The sequence below is a fragment of the Capra hircus genome, chromosome 22, assembly GCF_001704415.2.
Source record: "Capra hircus breed San Clemente chromosome 22, ASM170441v1, whole genome shotgun sequence".
NCBI classification, from domain to species: domain Eukaryota; kingdom Metazoa; phylum Chordata; class Mammalia; order Artiodactyla; family Bovidae; genus Capra; species Capra hircus.
Window position 1 is genome coordinate 21,029,723 of NC_030829.1, and position 27,607 is coordinate 21,057,329.

Below are 27,607 nucleotides of genomic sequence, written 5' to 3' on the forward strand. Positions count from 1 at the left end.
AAAAAAAAAAAAAAAAGAATTCTTTTAATAAAAATTACTCATAAAAATCCTAATAAATTTCCAAGAGCAAGATATTTCTTAGTACATTTATAAAAGAACATTTGGTCCTTTTACAAAAAGCTCCCTTTTAATTTAAATACATTTCTTATTTACAGATTACACATAAAATATCATCTTTAGTTGCAAAGCATATTGCACATTACAGACAGAAGCATTTGTGTATTTCAATGGGTTTTCCCAGAGATTCCAACTCTAGATTTTTGTCCTTTTGTAAAAACAGATTTACCTTTCTTGGGCATAATAAATAAAAAATACAGCTTGTGTTTTGCTATTTAAAACTAAAAATACCTTTCAAAATATTATTTCTCTGCCTCTCAGAAAGAAGGAAGGGGGTAATGAATCGGTAAGGTCCACAGGTACTTGACATTCTCGCCAGATTCACATCCAGATTCAAGTTGGGAACACAACCCTGAGCCCTGTAAAACCTGGAGACACAGCCCAGACACCCCCCTCTCCTCACTTTCACAAGAGTCCCTGCCCTGCAGGAACAGGCACTAGAGAAGGAGCTGGATGTCTGGGAATGCAAAAGGAAAGAAAGATAAAGATTTTTTTTTTCCCTAAAGTTCCTGCTCAGCCACTGCAGGGCTAGGGCAATCATCCAGCCCGACCTGTTAACCAGCATTAAATTTGAAATCAGCAAAAGAGAAAGACCTCTGGAAAAAGGAATGTCTGATACTGCGTCTGTGAAACCCAAAGCAAAGGATGACAGTTTGCAATCATTCAATCAAGTGAACTAAGAAAATGGCTGAGGGGTGTTTTTCTTTGGTGGGGGACACGGCATGGAGGTAAGAGAGGAATTCAGCTGAGACCCTCAGACTGCACCATGGCACTTATCCAGCCAGAGAGCTAGAGACTAACTTCCACCTGAACAGACACCATCCTGGAGCATAACTACCTAGAAAACTACTGAAGTGTGTGTTCTTGCCCTGTGACCCAGGACAGCCTCAGAACCTGGGGATGCAGAAGCTCTGAAGGAGAGACTTGAACATGGAAGCTGATTTTCACCCTGGCCAGGACAATCAGAGAGCTAGCAAACACTTCCCTCATCACCTCCTCCTCCTCCAGGAAACAGAATCCCTCAGTTATACCATCTCAACCCACGAAGCCTGCCCTGGAATGATTTAGAACTCTCGGAGGATAGATTTCAACTCAACCCACAAAGGTAGCTGTAAGGTAGCTTCTCACAAAGGTTTGGCAAAACCATTTTCACTGAGTCAACTAAAGTGGAGTCTTTAGACACTAGCTGCACATGGGAATACAAGGATGGTGCGGGCTGTTCCAAAGTATGGAACGCTTGGGATCAGGGTGTTCCCAGGGCAAGTCACAGAGCAAGGGACTTCCCCTGACACTCCTCTCCTCAGCCCTCCCCTCCCTGATCTCTTCCAACACAGAATAGAAGGAACAGCAAAAACCCTGCAGGACACATCACAGTTGTCGACACTCTGATCTTCAAAAAGAAAGCAAGATTTGAATCTGGCTCAGAGAACCTTCTCTTGTAACTAGCAAGAAATGGCATTCTGGCATCTATTCACTGAGGGCAACCTGAAAGCTTGGCAACCAGGGTGAGAATGAGCCCCTCACCCTCGGACTCACAACCGGTACAAGTCCAGGGCCTGGAAACTGAGAGGGAACATGTCTTCTGTCAATCTGTGGCCCTGAGATGCTTCTGAAACACTCAGGCCCTGGCCCCTGGTCCAGAGTGGGAGGGGCGATGGGATGCCTGAGCCCACAGGAGGGGGTCGTGGGGGTGTGATCACATCACCACGTGATCACAGAGGGCCCACTTTCTCCCCTGAGGTGCCCCATTCTCCCAAGAGGCTCACTGATAGGCCCACCTTGGCTTACCTGGAGAAAAGGCACAGGGCCCCTTGTGCATGTGTGTGTATTTAAATGGATATTTTGGTTTCACTGAAGCAATGAAACACTGAAAATATATAGGATATTCTCAAAGAAAATTTTCTATTCAGTAGGTGAGACACTGTGATAAACAGAATGCTTCTAAAATGAACAAAAAATGTAAAATAGGAAGCATTTGATGTGGGTTTTTTTTTCCTTTAAACAATTTTCACAGTAAATGTTAAAAAGACAGGCATTGATTACTGTGACATTTATTACTGAAAATCCCTTTTCTAGAAATCTCAAAGAATTGAATTATATATCCATTTTAAAAAACAGTAACACAAGTTTTCAAGAAGAATAAAACTCTTCTCTTTTGAAAGGAAATGCAACGGCTTACACAGCCCTCTCTTCTAGCTTTAAAAAGACTAAAATAAAATCATTTGAAGTGTGCCAGCAGTAACGAGGGCACCACACAGGACAGGTGAAGTTGGAGGTTTTGAAGAGACTTCCTACCCTCTCTGCAGAGATTCGTTTCAACCTCTGACGCTACAGGGAAGCGAAGTTCAGGGTTCAAGCCCACCTCTGCTTTCTCTGAGCACTCTGAACAAGTTCAAAGAGACATAGTCCATTCTCGCTAAGGAAATAATGACAACAAAGAAAAGAGGTGCTTTAGCACGACTTCCTTCGTATATATGCTTGCTTAAAATAGCAGGCTGAAAGGTAAGGATGGGCCAAGAAGTTTTCAGAATCTACCTACCTGATACCCTGTCCCATCCCCCTTTCACTGTGGTCTCACCATGGCAATACGAAACAAGCCTGCTAAAACCATAGCAGCAGCTGTGACATCCAGTGGCCCAAACAAAAATATAAGGCACTAATCGAAAGCCTGTATTACACAGAGAAACGGCTCAAAGACACCAGGAAGTCATCTGGTCGTTTCTTTCTCCCTGACTTGGCTAATTGGCACTAGACACAGGAAATAAAAACAAAACAATCCCAACCCAAACACAGTCAAAACTGAGAATCCTTGGTTGGCAGATATAAGACTCAGATGATCACAGGTATTTTTCTCTCCCTAAAAGGCACCTGGTTCTGAAACCATGGGAGATCCTCAGGTAAGCTCATGGGAAACAGAGACCACCACCTGGAAGACCTACTTGTTAGGCTCTTAAACGGTGATGCGACAACCTAAGAGACTGCCTGTTAGAATTCGGCTCCCTTTGTGAGCAGATAATCTTGTCACTGTGACAATCACAGGGGGCACAAACTTATAACTGGAGTTTTCCCCACGCGACTGACAGTCACAGGGAGGAGACCTGGGAAGGAGCCCAGGGATCCAGAGAGAGGATAACTAAACAGAATAAACAGAGCGGTCAGGGGAGCCGCAGGGCCTGTTGCACAGAAATTCATTCACAGTCCTCCGGTGGAGAGGTAGTCAGGCTGCAGTCACACGAGCGCGGGCAGAGGAGACTCGACTCGACAGACCCCGAAGCAGGAAGCTCTGAGGATCCAGCCAAAGACACCCTGTCCACGGTGCACATTGTGAGAGGCCAACTTCTACGTACCTTTCCACTTCAAAGTATATCCTTAAGACAAACAGGGCATTTTATTGAACAGAAGAGAAACACTAAAGTGTGCGAGGATCTACCAGATGTGCGCGGGGAGCGGGAAGGAAACTCCTACACCACCGTGGACGGCCAGACTTCCATCCTCCTCCACTTCGGGCTGGGTCTCGGCCTGGCCCGGGGTTCAGCTGTTTGGGGTCCGGTTTCAGATGGAGACCACACAGGGGAGGGCAGATCAAATCAAGCCCACCATCTGGTCAATCTGCCGCATGTAGATGCTCTTCAGGGGCAGGGCGTATCGCCTCTCATCAGGGACCCGATTGCACTGGAAAGAAAATCAATGCAGTACCATTTGAATGAGTTAGAACCCTGTGTGTTAATCCCTCAGAAGGGGTGACCAGATGACCTCCCCTGGGGTTTCTCATCCTGGCACTGTGGACTCTTTGGGCCTATCCTGGGCACTGCAGGATGGTTAACAGCATCCCTGGGCCTCTCCGCCTATATGCCCTTCACCCCTAACCCCCAGCTGTGACAACCAATGTCCCCCAACACTGCCCGATGTCCTTTGAGGAGCACAGGTACCTCCAGTTTAGGACCACTGATGTAATTTACAGATGAAGATGCGGAGACCAGGGACACTAAAGACATACACCCAGGGACTTCCCTGGAGGTTAGGACTCCACGCTTCCACTGTAGGGGGCAAAGGTTCAATCCCTGCTCGGGAAACTAAGATCCCACATGCTGCAAGGTGTGGTCAAAAAAATAAAGACATACACGCGTGCAAGTACAGATGGTTCGGACTAAAAGCTGTATCCCTTGGGTGTTTAATCGATCCAGAATTGCAAAAAGAAAAAAAACTTTGGCTATTTGAAACCTGTCGCTTTTCTGAGTTTACATGATTAAGAGTGCTAAGCTTTCTTCTCCCTCTCTCTCAGAGGGGACCTAAGTTTGAGAGCCAAATGTGCTGTGTGGAAGCAGTTTCCACATACATTCATGCCCCTCCTCAGAAAAACACTTCCCTGCTGCTCTTACTGGAACTCGCTTGCCCAGGGCCTCATCTCTGCAAGATCCAGACTGACAGGTCCTTCAGGTGTTCCCCACCCTCCCTCCCAGCTCCTGCTTTTTGTAGGAGCTGTGCCTTCTGCCTGTCCCTCTGAAACCTCCCCCTCATCATTCCAGTAGCGACTGAGAATCAAGCTCCTGAGTGAAGCCCTCCTTGGCTTGCCAGCAGGCTAATTCCTCCGTCTTCCATGTCCCAACAGCACTTCACACAGCCTCCTACTGACGAGCACTCGGGGGGGGCAGATCTCTGTCTGCACCAGACCCTGAGCCCAACCGGCACTAGGACCACAATGACTGGCCCACATCCCCGGCACCTGGCACGATGGGATCTGGTCTGTGAAGCGAGCATCTCCTTCAGTCCAAGTCTGGGTTCCACCATGTGCTCTGCCGTGTGACCTGAACCTTTCAGTGCCTCGCTGTTTCCATCAGCAGACACATTGACTACCTACCCCTCCCAGGGCTGCTATGAGAATTTCTCATACTTAATTTCAGCACTTTGATTGGTGCTCAGCACATGCAAACTCTGTAAATGCTGACTCTGATGGTTACTTTTCCTTCTGCCCTTCCCTTTCCTTCTCAGTTATATTTTATTCATTTAACCTACACTCCATGGCCTAATGGAAATTTCAAGGACTTTGCTCTGCTCTGGCCTGTTGATTTAGTTCAGAAACTGATAATAAAGACTTTCAATGAGTCACGAAAGGAAAAAGTACAGTCTGGGATGAGAGGACATGCCCTAACCCAGGTAGCCTGGGGGGAGGTGGCAGGACTCTTGGCAACTGAGGCTCTTCCTGAGGAGGAAGCTGGCATACGATGCATTGTGAGATCATGAGGTTTGCTCTATCACCGGATGCAGCGCCCACATCCAGACCATCCTGCTGGGCTCAAATCAACACAACTACCTTTGGCTGAAAGGAAAGACTTGAGGATTTGTTTCCAAACCTTCCTCACTGCTCTCGGGGATAGTCCAAGCGTGCCCAGTTGAGCAGCCCCCCTCAACCTTTAAGTGAGGCCAGATACGTCTTGCACTTTAAGAATTTTTTGGCTCCACCACGTGGCATGTGGGATCTTAGTTCCCTGACAGCTGGTCAACCATGCACCCTGCATTGGGGGAGCAGAGTTGTAACCACTGGACCTCCAGGGACGTCCTGACCCAAGGGACGCTATGCACAGGCTCCCTGGCCCTCAGACTCCTGGTGGGGCTGGCCCACGAGAAGCTCCAGATCAGAAGCGCTGTGTTCACTTTGCCAGCCCCCTTCCCACACAGTCACAGAAGCCCGCCCAGAGCAGCGGCTCCTGCCCAGAGGCCGCCCTGGGCACAGGGTTCTCTGCATCAGGGTTCCCGTGACCACCCTGTCTGCCAGCACCTCAGCCCGGGGCACTGGCGGGCGGCTGCCCCCACGGTGTCCTTACACCCTGACAGCACCTACAGAAACGGCCCCCTGCTGAAACTTCTCAAATTACCCAAGCTGCGGGTGCCAGGAATATTCTGTCAGGACCCCTGAATGACAACATGATGAGGAGTATTTTCTCTTCCTCCACGGACAAATCACGCCCGGAGACAGCAACTTACATTGGAGCTGGAGTTGATGACGTTCAGCTCCTGAGGTTTAGGCCTGTGCCCAGACTTTCCCACTTGGTCCGGCCCTCCCTCTTCAGAGAAGAACTCCTTCCACGGTGACTCCCGGAGATGTTCGTCAACAGATATAATGTGTCCCTCAGTGGTAAACATGTATCTGGTTCCAGATTTGTGTACTGGGTTCTCCTCATCAAAGAGCTAGTGGGGGAAAAAAAAAACAGATACAATCGTAGCATGTTTGGAATTAATTCACAGGGGTGAGTCCAGACTACTTAGAGATAAGAATTTGCTAAGCTCTCAGACCAACCCAGGCTGTGAAGTGTGCATGCTAAGTGGCTTCAGTCAGTGTGACTCTTTGTGACCCTATGACTGGAAGCCAGCCCCGCTCCTCTGTCTATGGAATTTTCCAGCCAAGAATACTGGAGTAGATTGCCATGCCCTCCTCCAGGAGATCTTCCTGACTCAGGGATCCAACCCACGTCTCTTATGTCTCCTGCGCTGGCAGGCAGATTGTTTACCACTAGCAGCACCTGGGAAGCCCGTGGGGCAGAATCACCAGTTATGTTTAAGTTCAGATGCCTGAACTTCCCTGACCCCACCTAGGCCTAGAGGTTAGAAAGCCCAGGGCTAAGGCCCCAGTGACACTAGTCTGTATAGGCCCCAGATATTGCTCCTCACCCTGCTCCCCTGAGAGTTCAAGTGCTGGGACTCAGGAACTGGCCCCCACCTCAGCCCTAACCTGTAGAAACTCCATAGAGAAGGAGGTACATGGCTTATTCTTCACTGGACCCCCAGGGTCTGGCCCTGACACACATTCCTACATGGGCTCTGTGGGAACAGGGCACCCAAGGCAGCCCCTTCCTTCAGCAATGGGCATGGGGGTGAAGAAGGGTGCAGCAAGGGCATCTAGAAAGAAGACCTAGCCTAGTAGGGACAGATCAGAGTGGGAGAAAGCAGGTGTGCAAAAAATGACAAACGAGACAAAATGTAGGACAGATCTCTTCAAGATGGGAAAAAACCTTACAGGCATCTCAAGTATTGTACAAATGAGAAAAAAACACTCAGCAGGAGCGAAGGAGAAGAACAGGGCCAGCCCAGGTTCTCCCCCTCCCCCCATGACCAGACCAAGTTCTTTCCCTTCAAACGCCCTGGGGGTCTCCTTCATTCATTCGCTCCAGGGTTTGCCCCGTGAACATTCCAGACACCAAGGCTGTAGAACGGGATGTCTGGAAGAACCATCTGAGCCACTTGGCAGAATGACAGACTCCTGGGCCTGCTTCTGAAGCTTCCAACTCAACATAGCTCTAATCTTAACAGGGTGACTCCAACCCACCTGCCCCTGGGCTTGGAAACCACTGAACTAGATATGGGGAACCCATCACCACTGATGGCTCTCTCCGGATCTTCGCCTAAGTTCCCCATGCTGTTTCCCCACCAGGACGTCCCGACCTTTGGAGCCTGGAGAGCAAGAAAGCAGCCTCACGCCCTGGTGCAAATGCCTCACACGTCCACGGCTGAGTAGCCAAGTGGAAAGAGCACTGGACAAGGAGTCAGGACTGGTTGCTCAAGCCTCGGCTCTGCCATGTCACCACCCCCAGAAGCCAAGCAAGACCCCTGACCTCCCTCCGGAGATGGCAGATCCCAAGGGGAAGAATGAACACCGACCAGATGATCCCAAAGGTTTCTTCCAGATCCAAAAGTTCAGTTCTACCCAAACAGGTGAGCATGTGTGTCTGGACAGAGAGCTGGCTGGGCTGTGGGTCTCACGGGAACACACATGTCAGGGAAAATGAGATCTGAGACCCTGCTCTTTTCCTCAGAGAAGCCTTCCGACCCCCAGGCTCACAACGGTCCTCTAAGAACTGCTGTCTGCACTCCACACGCTGCGTGACGCTAGGTCTCCGTGTGTGTGTGTGTGTGTTCTGGGCAGTACTTCCTCCATGAGGCCAGGAACCACAGAGGACACATCAATGTGCTTTTGTTCTGACAGGGTGGCACCCCTGAGCCAGCGAGATGCCCAGCACGGAGCAGTGCCTGCTCATGTGTGTTAGATGGAAGGCAAAAGGCATGCCTGCTTGCTGTATGGCACAGGGATATGCTCTGTGATGACCTACAGGGTGGGATCGGGGTGGGGAGGTGGGAGATTCCAGAGGGAGGGGACATACGTATACTTATGGCTGATTCACGTTGTTGTACAGCAGAAACCAACACAACATTGTAAAGCAATTATCCTCCCATTAAAAAAAAAAAGAAGGCACGCCTGCTTTCAGCAGAATGAAACACTCTGGGTCAATCTCACAGCACACGTACCAGATACAAGTATTTACAGGTCTCGCTGAGGAAGAAGCTCTCCATCCGGTCCTCCTTGGACTTGTCGATGACATGATGCAGCGTAGCGTAGCCACACCTACGAAACAATCGTCCCGTCAGACCCATGGTGCTCCCTCCCACCTGCTCGTTCATTTAAGAGGCAGAAGCCATCTATTAACAGAATAACCAAATGATCAACCGCCACAGGGGAAAATAAAATAGGGTGGGTTTAAAGGCTACCTTTTTTGTAGCCTCAACTGACTGACTGCAAATTCGTTAAAAAATGGTCTGGCAGCCAAATCATCAGGTGAATGGTGGGGAAAGGGGTACAAGGGTGGTGGAGAGTGTTTGCCAAAAGCGTGACAAGACACCAAGAAAACTGATTGGCAACAAATTCCAAAGGACTGATTTACATTTCCTGTCCCGAGATTTATAGACTGACTTCTCATTCGGATGGTTTAAAACAGTATTTTCTATGAAAATATTTATTTTCTAGGTTTATTTATTTATTACTAGGTTAAGAAAAGCAGGTCACAAAATTTAGTTTTCATACACATATACACACATTACAGACATATATAAATGTATAAAAAAGAGTGTAGGACTCTATACTTAAATGCTAATGGTAGTTATCTCTGCACATGGAGATCACAGTGATAATATTCTACTTCTATATTTTCTATACTCCCTTAACTTTTTAGTATATGTATTTTTTGTATAACAAAGAAATAAGTTTCTTAAAAAGAGCCCATAGAGTCCTCTGGAACTCTACAGGAACAAAGGCAAAAAACAATTTTTTGTGAATTAAAAGAATTTTTTAAATTCACACTATAATGGGCAGGTTCTACTACACAAAAAGTAAGGAATCTCCCTGCAAAATTAACATTAAAGGTCTGTTCTAAAAAGTAAAACACAAAATAGAATATTATTACCCCAGAACGACTCAAAATAAAAGTGGTCAACAGGAAGAGGAAGGAACTTAGGAAACTAACTTGACTTTTGTGTACTTTTCCAGACTCTGCAGAATGTCCATTCCTACATGGAGGTAGAAGGGATTCTTGGTTGCCTAGAGAGAACATGAGAGAATGTGATCCAGCGGGGCCTGGGACACACCATCCACACACACGGTGCTGCCTGCAGGGCTTCCCCGAGGAGGCACGGTCACTTTATCCTGCAGGGTCTCGCACGTTAAAGGACTAAGGTATACTGTGAATTCTGGTCAAAGTGCACCTCCAACCTGCTTAACTTGAATGTCAGACTGGAGATGGCAAGAAGGCCTGCTTCCAGGGCAGATCAACCCCCTGCCTTCGGCTCTCCTGATCCCCACCATGACACAGTCCTGCATCTAAGGACAAATCCAGTTTCTGTGTTGTCTCAGAACTCTTCAGAAACATCAGCCGCGAGCACAGGAAAACAGGACTTTGCCTCCATTCCACACGCAGCGCTGGGAAGAACTGCCGGACAAGACTTCTGAAGCATCTGCAGGGGCCTCCACGCTCTCTGTTCTCTAATCGCCCCCAGGACGCAGACCCGGGGCTGCTGCCTCTTCTGTCAGGCTCACAGATGGTTTTGTGAGAGGAAGAACTCTCTTGGAGGACTAGACCTTCCTCCCGAAACTACTTTAAAGTTGGGGGAAATCTACAGTCCATTCCCAGTGCCAACCCCGCAGCAGCAGCAGAAGCAAATGACCACAAAGTCCCTGTCTCTGGGTTAGGAGAGTGCAGGGAGAGGGCAAGGTGGTAAAGCCGAAGATTTCTTTGGCTTCTAAGAAAATAGGCAATGTGAGGAAGAAGCTGCAAGAGGAAAGAAACAGTGACAGAAGCCAAGAGCCTAAACCCAAGGGCCACAGGCCTCAGCTTAAGGAGAGGCCTCAGACGGTGCCGAGTCACCCCTGCAGCGTGAGTGGCCTGACTTGGCCCTGAGTCCAGGGTGGCTGAGTCATAGGCTGGCTCCTCCTTTGACAGGTTACCTACAACTCACGAGGTCTCTCGATCCCCATGAGGTCAATTACCAGCTGCACAGGATTTCTCCCTCTTGTAGAAGCAAATGGCAAGGATTTGGTGTTTAAAAAAAAAAAAAAATTATTGAATAAATCTAAACTACAACACTGGGAATTCTTCAGTGGTCCAGTGGTTAAGAATCCACCTTCCAATGCAGGGACATGGGTCTGATCCTGGGTCAGGGAACTAAGATCCCACATGCCACGGGGTAACTAAGTCCATGTGCCACAAGCACTGAGCCTGCACACTCTGGAGTCCATGCTCTGCAACGAGAGAAGCCCACGCACCACAAGGAAGACCCAGTGCAGTCAAAATGAAAAAATAAAAATAAACTACAACACTAATCCTGCTAGCAGAGCTCGTAAGATCTCCTTGCAAGGGCCTGCCCACTATGCACATCATTATACGGCTGCTGAACACACGGAGGGCCAGCCTCTCAGAAAGTGAGCAGCTCTGGTGCTATATTTGCAAATGGCTGACAGCTCTCGGTGTGCACATATGCACGGCGTGCACAGAGGTATAAATATCTGCCTTAAACTGTGGGGGAGAAGATTCTTCAGTTAAAGTGACATTTCCTCTGGCATTCAAGCAATTTCACAAAAGAGAAAGACTGTTTTCTTTGTAAGGATTAAACAAAAATAGGTATTCAGATGAATCCCAGGTGATTCCCTTTCCAGCTAAGAAACATTCATCTGAATAATTTACACAGCCCAGGGTTCCACAGTACCTGAGTACAGAAACGCATCGCCCCAGGAGAGTTCTTTGGTCCAATATATTTGGAAAACAGTGAGTACTAAATCTGCCTCTTGGCTGTTTTAAGGATGGGAGAAACAAGTCCTGGAGTGAAGACAGGAGCCAGCTTTGCAGAATGTGGGTCACAGGTGTATGTGACCGTGGATGCCTTCCCTGTCCTGTGGAACCACAGTTTACACTCCGCGCTCACCAGGCTCTGGGCTGGCGGTCACCCCAACAGTCACTGTGAAGTAACTTGGTTCTCCACCTGCCAGCAAGCACTCCCTGTGAACCAACTGCTCCAGGTCTTCCCAGCAGTACCTGGTAGAGGAGATACGTGGACTCCACCAGCTCGGGCCTCAGCGGGTAGAAGAGCACGTCGGGGGCCTGCAGCTGCCAGTTGTACCTCTCGGGGAGGGCCCCGTAGCGCTTCCAGATGGCGTAGTAGAAGGCATGCAGGCAGATGGCGTCTTCCACATCTCCTATCAGAACCTGCGGGAGAGACGCAGGGCCCCAGGCTAGGGTGGGGCTCTCACAGTGGCAGGATGCGACACATGGGCCCTGGGCTCCCCCTTCACCCACTGGCCATCTGATCCACAAACACAGCTGGAGACAAACCCGACCCAAGAGCTGCCTGTGGGGCAGATGCCACCCCCCATCTGGCCATCAGCACACATCCCTGAGGCCTGCAGAGGACAAGAGGCCAACTCCTCAGGAGCAAAGCATCGACAACTGAGAGATGGACCGTCCAGAAATTTCACACCCTTCACTCTTCAGGCATGGCTTTGTGCTGATTCAGTGTGGAGTAATGTTCAAAGAGAATAATGGACACATACTGTGCCATGAACTGCCCAAATCTGAGGGAGCCAGAGAACATTCTGGAACCATAAAAAGAAAAGAGGGGGCGGAACCCTTTCCAATGACTTCTTTCACTGAGCAAATGGAATTGTGAAATACCTGCAGTCCTGGGAAGAAGGCCTGCAGAGAGTCGATCCACGTGTTCATGAGCTGCCCACTGAACATGTTCACGTTGACATAGAGGGGCGGGTCCCCTTCTCCCTCGTTACAGGCTTCCCGACTGAGGAGCCAAGCAGAATGGTCAGAGAAAAGGAAGAGACACAGCTCTAGCCCTGTTCCTCCATCAGCCCCCAGCAGCTTCACTTCAGCGAAATCAACATCAACCTTTGCTCCCAACACATTCTTTAAACCTTTGGAGACAGACCCCCTCTCCCTGTCAATACAGTCCTCTAGCACGAGATGACACCTACTATAAGACAAAACTTCTGAACTTGGCCATCGTAACACACTGACTTGTCACTGCACTTAGCAGAAAGCACTTTGACATGCAGGTTTGACTAATATTTCCATGTAATTTGGTATATTTTCCAGCCATTGCAAAAGCATTTCTGTACAGGGCTTCCCTCATAGTTCAGATGGTAATGAATCTGCCTACAATGCAGGAGACCCCTGTTCGATTCCTCGGGTGTGAAGATCCGCTGGAGAAAGGATTAGGCTACCCACTCCAGTATTCTTGGGCTTCCCTTGTGGCTCAGCTGGTAAAGAATCCGCCTGCAATGTGGGAGACCTGGGTTCAATCCCTGGGTTGGGAAGATCCCCTGAAGAAGGGAAAGGCTACCCACTCCAGTATTCTGGCCTGGAGAACTCCCTGGATTGTATAGTCCCTGGGAACGAAAGTCGGACACGACTGAGCAACTTTCACTTTCACTTTCCATTTGGTATATACAGTGAGTCGGTTTTGACCCGAGTGGGGAAGCCTAGTTCTTTCTGCACAAGAGTCTCGTCTCTAATAGAATCCTATACCATGGGGCCTGGGCCTGGAGGAACACATCAGAGCAAGGAGCTGAGGGATTACCACTCGATTTAGTAAATGTAGGGGCTTTAAAAAGCAAAAATGACTGAACTCTGGCCAAACAGCCTCTTACCTAAACACAGCACTCACATGTTCGTACGACTGCTAGGGTGGAAATGTGCCTGAGAAAATCCTACCAAGCAGGCAACTCAGTAGCTGTCACTTGCACTGGCCACTTAATAGATGCCAAGTGCACAGGGGAAGACCCAGGAAGAGAGAGGAGGCATAGGGCAGAAGCTGCTGCAGCTTCAAATGGCACTTCTCTGCCATCCTGAATGCACAACCGACAAGCAGCAAGCAGTATTGTTTTCAACAAACACGCCATTTCGCTGTATAATAAAAACTAATGCAACACTGTAAACCAACTATACCCCAATAAAAATTAATTTAAAAAAATAAAAAATAATTACTAAGAAAACAAACATAGAGGGGAAAAAAAATATGGTACCTGTCCTCCCTCTCATCAAGTATAAAGACGGAACCTAACTTCTCTGGAAAGTGAACCAAAACAACTGTGCTACAAGACAGCTCTACGTACAGTTAAAGCCTGAGAAACCCAGGGACGTGTCACTCCTTGTGGCAGCCCCCAGTGACCCCTGCCTCTGGGCCGTCACACCTTTGTGCCGCCCCTCACACACTGCATCAGCCTTGGTCTGTGTGACCAACAGTCCAGCAGAAGTGCTGGTTGTCATTCCCAGATTAGGGTGTGAAAGCACAGGGCAGTTTCTGGAGGGTCTCTTTCTGTCTCTCTCAGACCTCTCGTTCTGGGGCAGCCAGCTGCCATGAGCCGCCTATGGAGAGGTCCATGTGGCAAGGAACTGAGACCTCCGGCCACAGCCAGGGAGCAACCGAAGCTTGGCAGGGAGCCCTCCAGCCTGGCCTGAGCCATGACATGGCTGCAGCCCCCACCCAGAGCTTGCGGGCGACCTCATGAGAATCGGCGAGAGAACATTCGCTGTTTAAGCCACTAGGCTTCAGGGTAATTTGTTACACAGCCGTAAAGAGCCAATACACCACTTCATCCCCAAATGACCAGCTAACAACTAGGAGGCAGTAAAATGAGGCCAGAGACCAGAGCCCGTGAACTGAATACCTCAAGACACATTCTACTTGCTCAACGGAACAAGGAGACAGGCGGTGAGGAGACATACCCTCTTCTTAAGTAGTTCTGAATACTCTGATATGCAGCATTAAACATTTCTAGGTCTTCTTTTTCTCCAAAGAGAATGTAAGATTTCAAGAGGTATTCATAGAAGGAGTCCAGTCCGGCACCCAAGCCACTCTGCTTGCCAACCCAGTGGCCCGTCTGAATATTTACAACATTGCCTGTGAAAATAAGTGGAGCTCATCAGAACCCAGGGCTGAGGGGCAGGAGGCCTCCTACTTCAGCCCCATGGCTCCTCAGTACCTTCATCCTGCACAGGGAAGAGGAGGCAAGGGTACAAGGCCTCTTGCATGATTTGACACATGGAAGGAAGACTGAAAATATCTATATTAGGATTTAAAAGTGCTGTATACAAAAGTTTCATGTGACAGGCTTCAAGGGCTTATGGAAAATTTTAAAGTTGACAGTTTGGGGTGACACTGGGTGACAAATGGGGCGACTATTTTATTTTTCGTGTTGTTAAATAAAACAAATTTGTGAGAAACGAAGGAATAATCGAAAATCACTTTTAAATGGCAGTACTTTTGCAATGACACTCTAGGCTCCAGGACCCCCAACCCAGTTCCCTCCCAGCGACAAGAAAATATTTCTCAAAATAAGACAGTTATAAGAGGCAACAACCTATTTTAAGATAACATCTTGAGCTAGTAAAATACTAATAATTATTGAGGATAAATAATGAGTACATAGGGGCTCATTATTCATGACCCTTTTTCCTACTTCAGTAGGAAATTGAATTTTTCAGTATGTTTGAAATAATTTTTAATAATGTCTTGACCAAAATTCTGGAGAAAAAACAGAAAAATCAAATACTGGTTTAATCTGGCTTTCAACCTACTATCACACAGTGAGATTTCTGTAAAGGAGAAAGTCACTCTACCAGTTAACTCTAAATTCCTATATTTGGAACCTCATACTGAAGCAACATCATTTGCCTCTGAGGCAGCTCTTTTTATAGCATTCCCATTAACAATTATTTTCAAGTGGAATATGCCAAGGGATTCAAATCAGAAGGGAGCCCTCAGATAGGAAAAGCATGATTCCATGCCATCAAACCTTCCAGCCTCCCTCTAAGAGAAAAGTCACACACAGAAACACTGAGGGGACCCCTCTCTGAGCTGTCAATTTTCAGGTTCCATGGCACAAGGAAAAAGGAGTGGAGAGGAGGAAGGGCCCCAGAGAAGAGGAAAGGAAAGGGGGTGATGCTCTCGGCACCAAGACCTGACAGCGTCCCCGCACCTAACAATCCCGTGTCGCTGCTCCGCAAGCTCCAAAGGGCTTTCACTGCTCGCCTGGCCACCCACTCAAACGTGGAATCCCCCAGCAGTCGGCTTAGAATCCCAAATTCCACCAGGAGGGAGCCGGCACCGGCCGTGCACGTCTCATTATTGCTATCGGGAGGAACGCCTGTCTTTAGATTCACCTGGGGATAAAAGAGACAAAGGATTTGTGGCAACAGTCAAGGAACTCACGTGGCTAGGAGGCCAAGTCACAGCGACCACACTCCACTAAGGAACCAAGCTTACTGCAGGCTGAGTCAGCCCCTGCCTCCTGCTCTACACCCGGGACAAACATGGGAACGAGTTTAAGACACACAAACAAGATGATACGAACACCAGAGCCCCGTGTTATTCATAAGAGCCAGTCTTGGGGGAATCACATAACACTATTCACTAATATGCCTCTTATCAGCAGATTTCCAGGTTCTCTTCATGGTTATGCAGCACCAGGCTTTGGCATGGGGGACAAAGGCAATCTGTGGAATCATGTAGAAATTGTAAATGAGCTGCTATGAAGCCAGTACTGCTCAGCAAACATGAACAAATCTCAGGCTGGCAGAGAAAGGGCACCCAGTGAGAGCGAGACAGCCTGTTCCATCATGGAGGCTCCTGAGGTCTGGCAGTTCTCCACTGGTTACCCAGAGCCTGACTCAATTCCCAGAGGAGCTCTGGGCTCAGCAAATCAGACACCACAAAGATAGAATCTTCTTCCAGATCTTGCATTTAAATCAGCAGCTAACTTACTGGTCTGTACAGGCTTTATTTGAAAGGTCCCAGTGAAACAACATACACTGAACTCCTATGGTATAGGTGTGAGGGTGTCTGGGGAAATGGACCCAGGTCAGAAATGAAGACAAATTCCCCCCACTGTTTTGTTGTAGCACAGGGTACAAACCCCACCTGTAAAGGGGGCTAAGAAGACTGAGCAGAAGAACATACCTTCCTTAAGAGCAAGGATAAGTCAGATATGTCCTATGCCCAGCACACAATAGGTGTTCAGTAAAGGCTGAATGAGTTAAAACCGATGTATATTGTATTTAGGGCTAAATTCCCTCAAGGACATGGATTTCCTCTCCCACATCAGCCCCACTCCTTCCCACAAATAAATTCATCAACAAAGAGTGTTCATTCAGTCAGGGGGTGAGTTATGGAAACTGTCCACCTACCCGAGGGTAGGGGATGCCAGTCTTGGTGTTTTCAAAGGCAGGGAGGAGCCTCACGGCCAGGTCATGAGCCATGTGCAACAGCTCGTTGTCATAATCCTTAATCGTCATGTCGCCAAAGGGCTGCTTGGAGTCGGTTATTATTCTGTGGGCAGAAAGAAGGCTCCCCAGGACCCTAATGACAGGAAGAATAAAAGAATAATAATCATGTTGGCTGTCCAATCTGGTTCAGAATGATGGCAGCAGGCTCGAATCCCCTATGGACTTAGCACTGCCTGAATCAGAGGGCCTAAACTTACTGACCCCCTGACATTCTTTCTGGCCCTTTACAGGGGACAATCAATTGCTAGCAAAGCATACTACTGAAAGGGAGAAGGTGATCCGTTCATCTGAGTCTACTGAGAATATCCACTTCTAGTGATAACCTTGTTTGGTCATCGTCATCATCTCATCACAAGGGAGTGGCCTCATCAGTCCCAGCATAAATATCACTTTTTAGTACTAATAAACTACTCTTGGTTTCTCTCACTTGGGGGAGAAAACTTAGCCAAACAAGAAAAGAGAAAACAGCAAGATAACAAATACCAAGTAACTCTTGTAGCTCTGGCTGCCAAACAACATGAAATTCTCCAACTTCTGGTGCACAGGCAAGGAGAGGAAGAGAAAGAGAAGAGGAGAGAATGGCCCACTGAGAGGCGGGGGCCACCAGCTTACATCCCCAGCCCTCAGGGGCCATGAGTTCATGTCCCCTCCAATGAGCTGAAGTAGACTGTGACATTTTTCAGAACTTTAGATAAATGCTACATCTGGAATGTTATGCAGTGACACAATTTTCAAAGTTTCAGTGGAAGAGGAAAGCCGTCACAGTCTATCAAACTAAAAAGGTGAGATATAAAGCATGAGTCAATACATTAGAGGGAGAGATGGAGGAAGTTAGGGGGGTAGGGGGGAAAGGAAGGAGTGAGAAAGACACACAGGGAGCAAAGTGACCCACATGGTCAGCAGTGGTTTTCTGCAGGTGGTAGGTGAGATGAGAAACTGACTTCTTCAGAAATACACAGGGGTTTTCCTAGGACACAGTGAAGGAAATGAGACCAGACCTAAAGTGAAATCATGAAAAACTCTTTTAAAGGGACACCTATCTTAAATATACATTAAAGTGTCTTTCTATTCAGCCCCAAATGGAATTACTTTGAAATGGCCAATTGTTTCAGTTTTGATCCATCCAAAAGAGATGAAAAGGGGACACTGAGCCCACGAGGTCTACATGGACTCCCCAGCTGGACCCTATGGCCCATGAACCCTCACAGGGATGTTGCCCTCACTCACACACACGAGACCGGCTTTCAGTCTGTTTGACAATCCTTTTACCTTATGGTGGCCTCGAAGACCTGGACGGTGGAATCTTTGTCAAAGGAAACTGTGTTGATCACTAACTTGACTGCTTTCTGGAACTCGGATGAATTTCCCATTATCTTTAAAAAGAAGAACACAAGCCATTATGACGGCATGAAATGACACTGAGGTTACATGATCGCAGGAGCTGGGCCACATCATCTGAATATCTGTACGTGCTGTGGTTTTGCCACTCATGGGAGCAGAAACACAAAAAAGCCCCGTTATCTCTTAGAATACATTCTGGGACAGATGGCAAGCCCATTTCCACCAAACTGAAGAGCTGTATCTGCAGACGGCAACCTAACGCCTCATAAAATCATTAGCAGCTGTCACCACCTCTCCTCATTCTCCCTCAGCTTCACTCTGATTATTTAGCAAAGCAGGCATTACAGGTCCTGAAGTTCCTGAAATGAGTTAAAACCAATCCCCAAATAAAAGAAACAAAAAACACGATATTCCCTCTGTTCCTCAAATAATTCAACAGCTTGGGTGCTTGGCTCCCAGGAGACTAAAACATCTGGGAAACTGACTCTTTGCTTGTTACCCAGATGTCCGAACACGTTGAGAAATAGTGGTATTATCTTTGGGAGGACAGCATAAGGCCAATGCCATTCAAAACCAACACAACACGCAAGTAACCAGCCTTACGTCCTTTGTAAAAAATATTCTAGAATTATGATTCCTATTTTTGGGTGTGTGGATATGGTATCATTCCAAGCTTCTCTCTCTTATGTGAAGTGCAAATTGAGCATAAAATTTGATAAATTAACCAGAACTGAAATGTTTTCATGCTGTTCAAAATTTTATGACCACCCTGGGACTATAATGACAGCATAAGGACACATCCAAAAAAAAGAAAGAAAAACCAAATGATGCCATTCAGATACTACTTTTTCAAGTGTTTCTTATCTCCTAGCATTTATTGATCTAGTGCATCTTTTTGTCTTTTTCTCCCCCTCACTGTTATCTTGCTGTTCCATGCAGAGAAAGTACAGTTTCTTTTCTGGCTTTTAATCTTGTTTTTTAACAAGATTATGCAATCCTGCTGCAAGTTGCATAAAGTAGTCAAGGGACTGCTATTGTCTGAGTGTTTCCCAAATACACCTGTTACAGTTTGTTTAAAATGTCAGCAAAAGCAAAGGGAAACCTCAACAGAAGTAACATCTGAAAAAGAAGGCTGCAGTGTACATCAAAGACCAGATATTTCTACTGTGAAAACCACAGAAATGGGTCTGTTTCCCTACAGATGTTCACCAGCAGCAGAATCTGTTAGCAGCTGCAGATGCTGATATGAGCTCAGAGCACGTGCAAGACAGAGGAGGAAGGTTTCAGGGACACATTGTAATTTACCATTTTAGAAGCTACAGAACAGAGTAATGATGCTCTGAAATCGTTCACTCAGGCTTAAGAAGAGCTGGGTTGGACAGAAGCATTACACAAGCTTCTTTACTGCAGAACTTCTCACAGCCTTGAAAAGGCTGGTGTCCACTCAAGTTCATTTGAGAACAGAATTCTCCTTTGCAGGAGCACACCCTTGGAATCTGTGTTGGGAAATGTCAGATGCGTCAAAATTCACTTTCTTAACACCTATTTGTACTCCCACCATGTATTGGACACCATGAGGTGTGGACAGAGTGCAGTGATGAACAGGGGCAAGGTCTCTGTACTTCACAAGCATGGCAGAGAGATACAAAGATACAATGGGACCAAATGAGAGGGCTCAGGGAGAAAAGGTGGCCTTTCATAAGCTAGATATATATATATATATGTCTTGGGATTTTTTTTTTTTAAGCAACATTTGTAGGCTGAGTTAGCCTCTGGTATCTTCAACAAGTTAACTCTAATTAGGATGAACATGCTAGTCCGGGTGGCTTCCCTGGTAGGTTTAGCAGGAAAGAATCTGCTTGCCAATGCAGGAGACACCTGGTTTGATCCCTGGGTTGGGAAGATCCCCTGGAGAAGGAAATGGCAACCCACTCCAGTATTCTTGCCTGGAGAACCCCAAGGACAGAGGAGCCTGGCGGGCTACAGTCCACAGGGCCGCAAAGAGCTGGATACAACTGCGTGACCAAACAACAACACTAGTCTGGGCCCATTCTGATTGGTGATGGTGGATACTGACAGGCAGCAGCCATCTCTTGAGAAGGAGAAATTAAACAGAAGGGAAACTAAACTGCTGTGCAACTACAGCCTGGCAGCATGCAACCCTGGACTTCCTGCAGACCGTGAGCCCAGGAGAACACACAAAGACCGCCCAAGCTCTCCCCAGGTCCTGGTAATTTTGCTGCTGGCCAAGATCTAGGACAGCCGTCATGCAAACTTAGCTGGAATTACCCAATTCTAACTCCTGACAGTTTTAAAGTCTTTTAAGGACAGTTAAAATGCAGGATTGGGAATCAGCTAGAGTAAAAATTTTCTAATGGTAAAAGTGTGCTGAAACAATGAAGAAGAGCCAAGAGGCAGTAAAATTAGGTTTTATAAGGAAACTTTAACATTCCGCTGGAACTACAAGCCCTCGCCATGATGCAGAGCATGTGCATAGGGCAGCCTGGTAACAAGAACCGTGCAGGGGCTGGCCTGTTTTCCACGTGCAAATGTGTCCCGAGGTCTCCAGCTGAGGGAAACCGATAAGGCCTGAGGAGGTAAAGGCAGTCTCCGAGTTGGCAGCCCAAGTCTGGAGTGGGCAGTGTCCACAAGAAACTCAGAAAGCAAAGAACACAAGAGTGTTCACACAGAGGGTCTCTTGCAGAGGCTGGAACCAGGGCTTGGACCTGCTCTCGGGGAGTTAGGAGCTGTGGGACCTTTCAGGGGATCTTCTCCCCTGGAGATCTTGACTTTCACTTCAGAAATCTTAACTCCAGTAACTGTAAACTGGTTCCTTTAAGGAATAAAATAGTGGGAAACTGGGACAAAAATAGGTTTCCCCAAAATAATCACACTGCCTTCTCCACATTTTTAGGGGGATCACATTTCCCCTCATTTCACCTTCAGTGTTTATCTTGCTCTCTGTGTTAAGCTCATTAAAATAAACAACGGCTATGAATACATTCTGAGTATCACATTTCCTGGAATTCTCATCCCTGGGGGGAAGCAACGGTATTAACTCCAAAATATCTTAATTAACTTCAAAAAATAAATAAATAAATAAGGCCGAACACTTACTGCAAGGGTATCCAATGCATCAACCAGAGTAAGGGAATAATTCCCTAGCACATCATTGATGTTCAGATTTGAGCTGAAAAAGAAATGAAATGAAAATTACACAAAAGTACTTTAAAAGAGGGGGGAAAAAGGACAATAAAACTAAACACTCATTAGAAACTAAAATTGCTGGAAGCCTTTATTTATTCAGGGACTCCTGTGGATGGATCAGTTGGGCAATGGTCCTTCTGCCACACAAGGGACAGCCTCTACAGAGTCGCAGGAGAGCAGAGACGCACGCATTTATACTATGGTATAAAAAAAGAGCATGGAACAGGAAGCAAGGAGATGGAAAGCAAGAGTCATTGCTCTGTCTGAGACCCAGTTGTATCGCCATAGATGATCTCTCTGTCTAGCTTCAAAAAGCTCTGATTTCGAAATCATTAGGAATGAAAAAGGAGAGGCCCTGTCACATGACCTGCCTGTAACTAAAACTTGAATACAGAAATCAGACACTGCGTCAGATTACACACACAAAGCAGCAAATAAATACCTCAACTGTGGTCCCCATCTCACTTATCTGCCCTTTGGGCTGGGCGGGGAATAAATTAACTGCTTTCTACATTGTTTCACTAACATCTCACCCAAAGAATCCCCCCCACCCCCACTCCCACCCCAACCCCACAGCTCCATGAATCTTGAGGAGTTTTAACAGGATGGAATTTTAACAGAAACAAAGGCAGGGCTTCTCTTATCAAGAGCTGTCTTAATGCTTCTGCCACACACCTCCTGCCCCACAATCAACACCCATCGCCCATTCTGAAATCATCTTCAGACGCCAACTTCAGGACCGCACCGAGGTTAACTGACAAGTTGTTTGTAACGCTAAAAAAAAAAACCACCAAGATGACAATAACATATCTGGGAAAGGTGGGGATGGAGAAAGACTGAAAGTCATCAAGTCGGTTTGACAAATTCTAGGGGGCTCAGTTATTCCCATCCCATTCCCGCAGACCCAGGAAGTACTAATACCTGCAGAAGCTTGAAATGATTTGAAACTGAGGAGAGAAATGAAAAAGACGTACGTAAGGAGGGAAACAGGATGACTGTTTAAAGGTTATGCGTATCAAAGACCGCAGTGAAAAAGCCCTCGTTTTATTTTCAGCAACTGATGCTCCGATATTATGATATCTTCCACCCAATCCCCAGACCATGTTACCTACTCCTTGGGTGTCTCTAAAGGGTCCTGTCCCACACTCCTGGGGACAGCAAGCATCTCTGTGCTCCTAATGCGTTCTATGCTCTCTCAGAGGCCTCCTATCTGCCTTAGCTGGGGCCCACATGGCGTAGGCACAAACAGCTCCAACACTTCACATCTTCTCTTGCCTGAACCTTAGTTTTATGTTGCTTATGCCACTTAATCTAGGGCAAAGAAGGTATAGCAAAACTTTACCTACATTTTGTGCAGCAGGCTATCTAGAAGGGGCTGTCTAGGAACCAGAGCGAACCAGTGTCTCACAGCCATGAAGCCAGCACACAGCACGGCTGAAGAACTGCACCTGCTGCTTCTAGCTGTTGATTCTTTCTAAACACACGTACACGATTGTAAAAGGTCCTCTCAAGACAAGAGATGCGGGTTCAAATCTGCACTTCAAGGACAGTGCCAGCCAGAAAGGGTATAGGAAGTGTCAAAAGCTGGAGAAGGGCAAACAGACAGAGAGATCCTCAATTCAACCAACTCCAGATCATTCTCCTGGACTTAAATATTTACCTCCCTTGCTCTGCTGTTCAGAAACAAAGAGCTGGCTCCAACCACCCATCTCAGCAGAAAACAGGGCCCCTCATCACTCAGCCTCCAGGCTAGATGCTGGGTGAATTGCGTGTGACCACCTTCCCGAGCAATACCCTCTTCTGCGGCATCCGTCACCCTCTCCACCTGCCCCAGCCCCTGGAAGGAGTGACTGGTCTGGAGCCCTGTACTCCGTCCCATGTTTTACTGTGCTTTTCCTTTTAGGACATAGCTAAAAGGGACTCAGGTTTAAAATACTTCTCAATAGAACACCCTTGCAGTCGCTGACAAAGAACCAGTACAAGAGCTGTCACAGGAAAAACTGTATTTGTGAAAACTGGCACTTCCTTCTCTCCATTCAGTCAGACAAATCCACTCAAAAGATCTAAGGCATTCATTAAAACACCTTTAAATTATTTTCTACCATATCAGGGCTTCCCTGGTGGCTCAGCAGGTAAAGAATCCCCCTGCAATGCAGGAGACCTGGGTTCGATCCCTGGGTTGGGAAGATCCCCTGGAGGAGGGAAAGGCTACCCACTCCAGTATTCTGGCCTGGAAAATTCCATGGACTGTACAGCCCATGGGTTCGCAAAGAGTCAGACATGACTGAGCAACTTTCACTTTCACTTTCTTTTCACCAGATCACTGATACACACTCTTTTCAAATGTGCCAAGAGAGAAAAAAAGAAAAATGGAGAGGGGAAGGAAGGAAAAAATAAACATCACAAAAGCCTCTTGGCCTAACACCACCAAACGATCAAGATTCCATTCAGGTTCTGTAGAGACCTTGATCACCATTCAGCCTGGAACTCAAACTTCTGGTACAGGGACGGGTATTTAAGAATCGGTAACAGGTTGGGCTCAAAACAGCTCGTCTTTCCATATAAGCGGCTGCCAAACCACGACGGCACCCCACTTAATTCATCATGTATGGCTATATTCATGACCCTCATCCCACTTTGAATTTTTAAGGTTCTTCTCAATCCAGAACAGAGAAGATGGAGAGAACTTTGGCCTTTTATAGAAAACTTCTGGTGATGCAGCTAACAATGCTCACATAGTGTGTTCAAAATTAAAGGTATGTGTTAAAAAAAAAAATCCCCACATATATTTAACCTGTTCAGAAATCTACCTGGTGCTGGGTAGGCACACAGGTAATATAACAAACAGTCTCTGTGTTCCAGGGATTTGATAATCTGGGGAGACAAGACACAGGGAAAGGAAGGTGAACTCACAACACTATTCAACTGTCATGCAATATTAAAACGTGGAACAGCAGCTTCAAGGAAAGGACCCAAAAGGAGAACTGAGTAGATCAAGGACAGTCATCTTCAAACAGTTCAATGACGTCATGGAAAAAAAGACTTGAGCCTGATTCTGGACAGGCCAGGATTTCAGGAAGGAAGAGGAATGTGGAGCAGCCATCCTAAACGAGAGGTGCCTAGGAACCAGTCCATGTGGGAGCCAGAAAAGGTTTGGTTTGATTTGCTTTCTTGTTTGAACTGCAATAGCGTTGGGCAGAAAGCAAAGAAGGGTCACATACCCAAGGTCTGAAATAACATTGTTGGTTCATGAGACTGCAAATTTTTAATGTCCAGATTTACTTGAAGGGACCTGAATTTGGATCCTCCAGCCCAAACTGGGGATGTGAGAGGAACTGAGTTTGCATAGTGATCTGTAGCTGGACAGAAACAGTTGCTATTTTTAAACAGTGTTCCGGTTTTATTTATTTCATGTCAATACTCCTCACCCTATCTCCAGTCAAACAAGACAGGCAAGTTAAGCCTTAAGTAAATGTGACTAAAAAGAAAAGACACATATGTTTAGCACTCGCATTTCATTTCTGTACTTTTTACATATTATTCAAATTGTTATTTTATTTTTTACATGAATCATGAGAATTCACTTGACAACAATTATAAGAATACATCTGCTTAAAATAATTATCTGGAATATATTTATTACGGGCTATTTATTTCAGAGATGTAAATGTGGCCTACTGTTCCCTCAAATATACTAAAGTGTGAGAGCAGCTATGTTAAAGGAAAAGGAAGAAAAATCAACTTTTCAGTTTACAAGTAGCCAGGGTCTACTCAAGGCCGCCATAATCCCAGAGCTCTTTTATCTCCTCAAAGACACCAAGGCTGACTAACCAAAACGTTTATTATTAACCTATGGGCACAACTTCTCATACAGTATCCCTTCGATATTTCTAACTCCGTCTTTCCAACAGCAACGTATCTATCTGTCTCAAAGCGACCTGACTCCAACTTATCCAGACTGTCACTGAACAGTCAAACCAAATCAATCATCAGCATATGTCATCAGGAAGCAAAGAAAGTCAGTTAAGCAAAACAACTCAATTTCCTCCAATCTGGAAGAGTCCAGTAATATTTTTTAAATTTTTGAATTAAAAATTTTCTCCCCAAAAAAACTGAGATAGAAAATACACTTCTGTGTATAAAGCCTGATACAGTGAAACATGAAAAAATAACTCATCAGTTTCCTACAATTCTAGAAAGGCCCAGTCCTTTTAAGTTAACCCGGGATGTGCCCATGGCTTCACAAAAAATCATTCTCTCCAAATGCAATTTAAAACAAGAATTTGTAGATAATCAAACCATTTTTAAAACTCTTCAATCCCCTTTAGTGTATGGGTTCCTTTTTAGGACCTAAGGACTGAACTTGGCTGCTTCTCATCAGGTGAAGGAAATCACAAGCCTCAAATGTCCAAAGAGCCCAGCAGGCTCCAGTCCCACCCGAGGGGAGCAACCCACAGAAAGACAGTCACCTATCCAGTCTAACAGGGTCAGTGTCTGTCAAGGCACACTGGTTCCCTCCAGCTAAGAGGTCCTCAGCTGGGAGTACTGTTCTCTTGGACTCTGAGGTCAACAGCGGTGACCCTTGAGCTCAGCCTCTGCAAACACTGTTGACAGAACCGGAGGACTGGCAGACCTTTCCTCACAGCTCTGCCACGAGAGTGAGGGGGATTATGGGACAGACCCTACAGGGCAAGGAAGGTCACGCTGAGTATCAGGACCCTAAATCTGGACCACTCAGTCTCTCTGTCCCCCTCCCACCTAACCATCCTCAGCCTAAGGAGCAGTCCCTGTAATAAAGGAGAAAGACTGTAGCCCTGTTCTGCCTACAACTCACTGCATGGCTTTAAAAGTCCCTTCTCAGGATCAACTCCTGAATTTTTATATTTTTATACAGTTAAGTGGAAGTTGGCTAGAAGTGGGGAGATAAGAGCTTGTCTTGAAGCTGCATTTCAGTTCGATTTGATGTTCACCTGGAGAAAGGGTTGGAGATGGATGTCTAAGCGTCCCCCTCCACCCCCGGCCCCCAGCCCAAGCCAGTCCTCGGTAAGTGCCACTGTCCCTTCAGATCTCTGGGCCTCAGTTTCTCCATCTGTAAAAGGGCTCAGGTGTCCAGTAACTGAGATTCCAGGAGAATCAAGACAGAAGACAGCCACCGGCCCATCCACGCACCCCCCTGGCCCAGGGCGACCTCAAAGTAGGTGAGCCGAGACGCCAGGCGCTGCCCCCGGGAAACTAAACACCCGGGCAGCGCCGGAGGAACCCGGAGGACCCAAGGCGGCACCCGCCCGGAGGACGGAAGGAAGCGCGTGCGGCGCGCGCTCCGGGGCGTCTCGCCGGCGCGGGCTACTCACGGGTCCCCGCGGTCGGGTCCTCGCCCGCGGCAGTGGATGGGGTTGAGCTCGTCCTGAGGAAAGGCGTGCGCCATGTAGTTGTCGTAGCCGAACACGAACATGCCCCGCGCCAGGTCGCGCATCTGGGCGCGCAGCTGCGGTGGGAAGGCGCTGCTGTAGCGCTTCTCATACTCGTCCCGGCCGCGGCCCCGGCCGCCCAGCACGTAGCCCCAGTGGGCCGGGCCGCACACGCCCTGCCCGGGCCGCCGCGGAGCCCGCCGCCGCCTCCCCTCTGCCGCCCCGGGGGCCGGTGGCTGCAGCCACGACGGCCCCGACAGCCCCCCGGGCCGGTCCGCTGGCCCCGAGGCGGGAGATGCGGGGCCGTCGGGACCCCTCAGGCGCTGGAAGCCGAAGCTGAGCGGGAAGCGCTGGTAGAAGCCCATGCTGGGCCCCAGCCCGAAGACGAGCCACAGCACTCCGTGGAGGCCAAGCCGAAGGAGTACCAGCCCCAGGACGAGCGCTCGCCATTGCATGGTCGCGAGGGCGCCGCGGGCATTATTTTGAAACGCGGGGGGCCTTCCCCGCCGACCACCGCACCCCACGCCCGCCCCGTAGCTCCGCTCACTTCCCCTTTAAGGAACTCCCTCGTGACGCACCAGGAACTGGCCCATTGTCCCCCCACCCCTAGCACCTCGAGCCCGGCAGGCCAGTCCCCGCATTCGCCCGCCCAGTCGCCCGGATTGGCCCGGCCCCGACCCGGCCTCGCAGGGAGCGGCCCGGGACTCCCCACCGCGCCATAGGCCGCCCGGACGTCCTCAGAGCCGCGAGGCCCCGCCCCTCCCTTCCGCCCCGCCCCCGGCCCGGCGTCCGGCCCCGCCCCCTGGGCAGTCGGAGTCGGACCGGCTGGCGTGGCGAGTAGGGGCCGCTCCGGCTTGGGACAAGGCAACTTCCAGCCAATGGGAGCGCGGCACGGGAGCAGCCAGCTGCCGGACAAGGACGTGG

General features: G+C 47.9%; 1 protein-coding gene across 1 annotated transcript; it reads right to left on the reverse strand.

The window, feature by feature from the left end:
- EDEM1 (ER degradation enhancing alpha-mannosidase like protein 1) lies at positions 1–27,313 on the reverse strand. The gene is made up of 12 exons (XM_018038258.1): positions 26,627–27,313; positions 21,186–21,258; positions 17,997–18,100; positions 16,629–16,800; positions 15,422–15,605; positions 14,169–14,343; positions 12,105–12,225; positions 11,469–11,639; positions 9,408–9,481; positions 8,416–8,512; positions 6,100–6,303; positions 1–3,789 (listed from the first exon to the last, which is right to left on the reverse strand). The coding sequence occupies exons 1-12, from the start codon at positions 27,136–27,138 to the stop codon at positions 3,700–3,702; spliced, it is 1,977 nt and encodes a 658-aa protein (XP_017893747.1). The 5' UTR covers positions 27,139–27,313; the 3' UTR covers positions 1–3,699.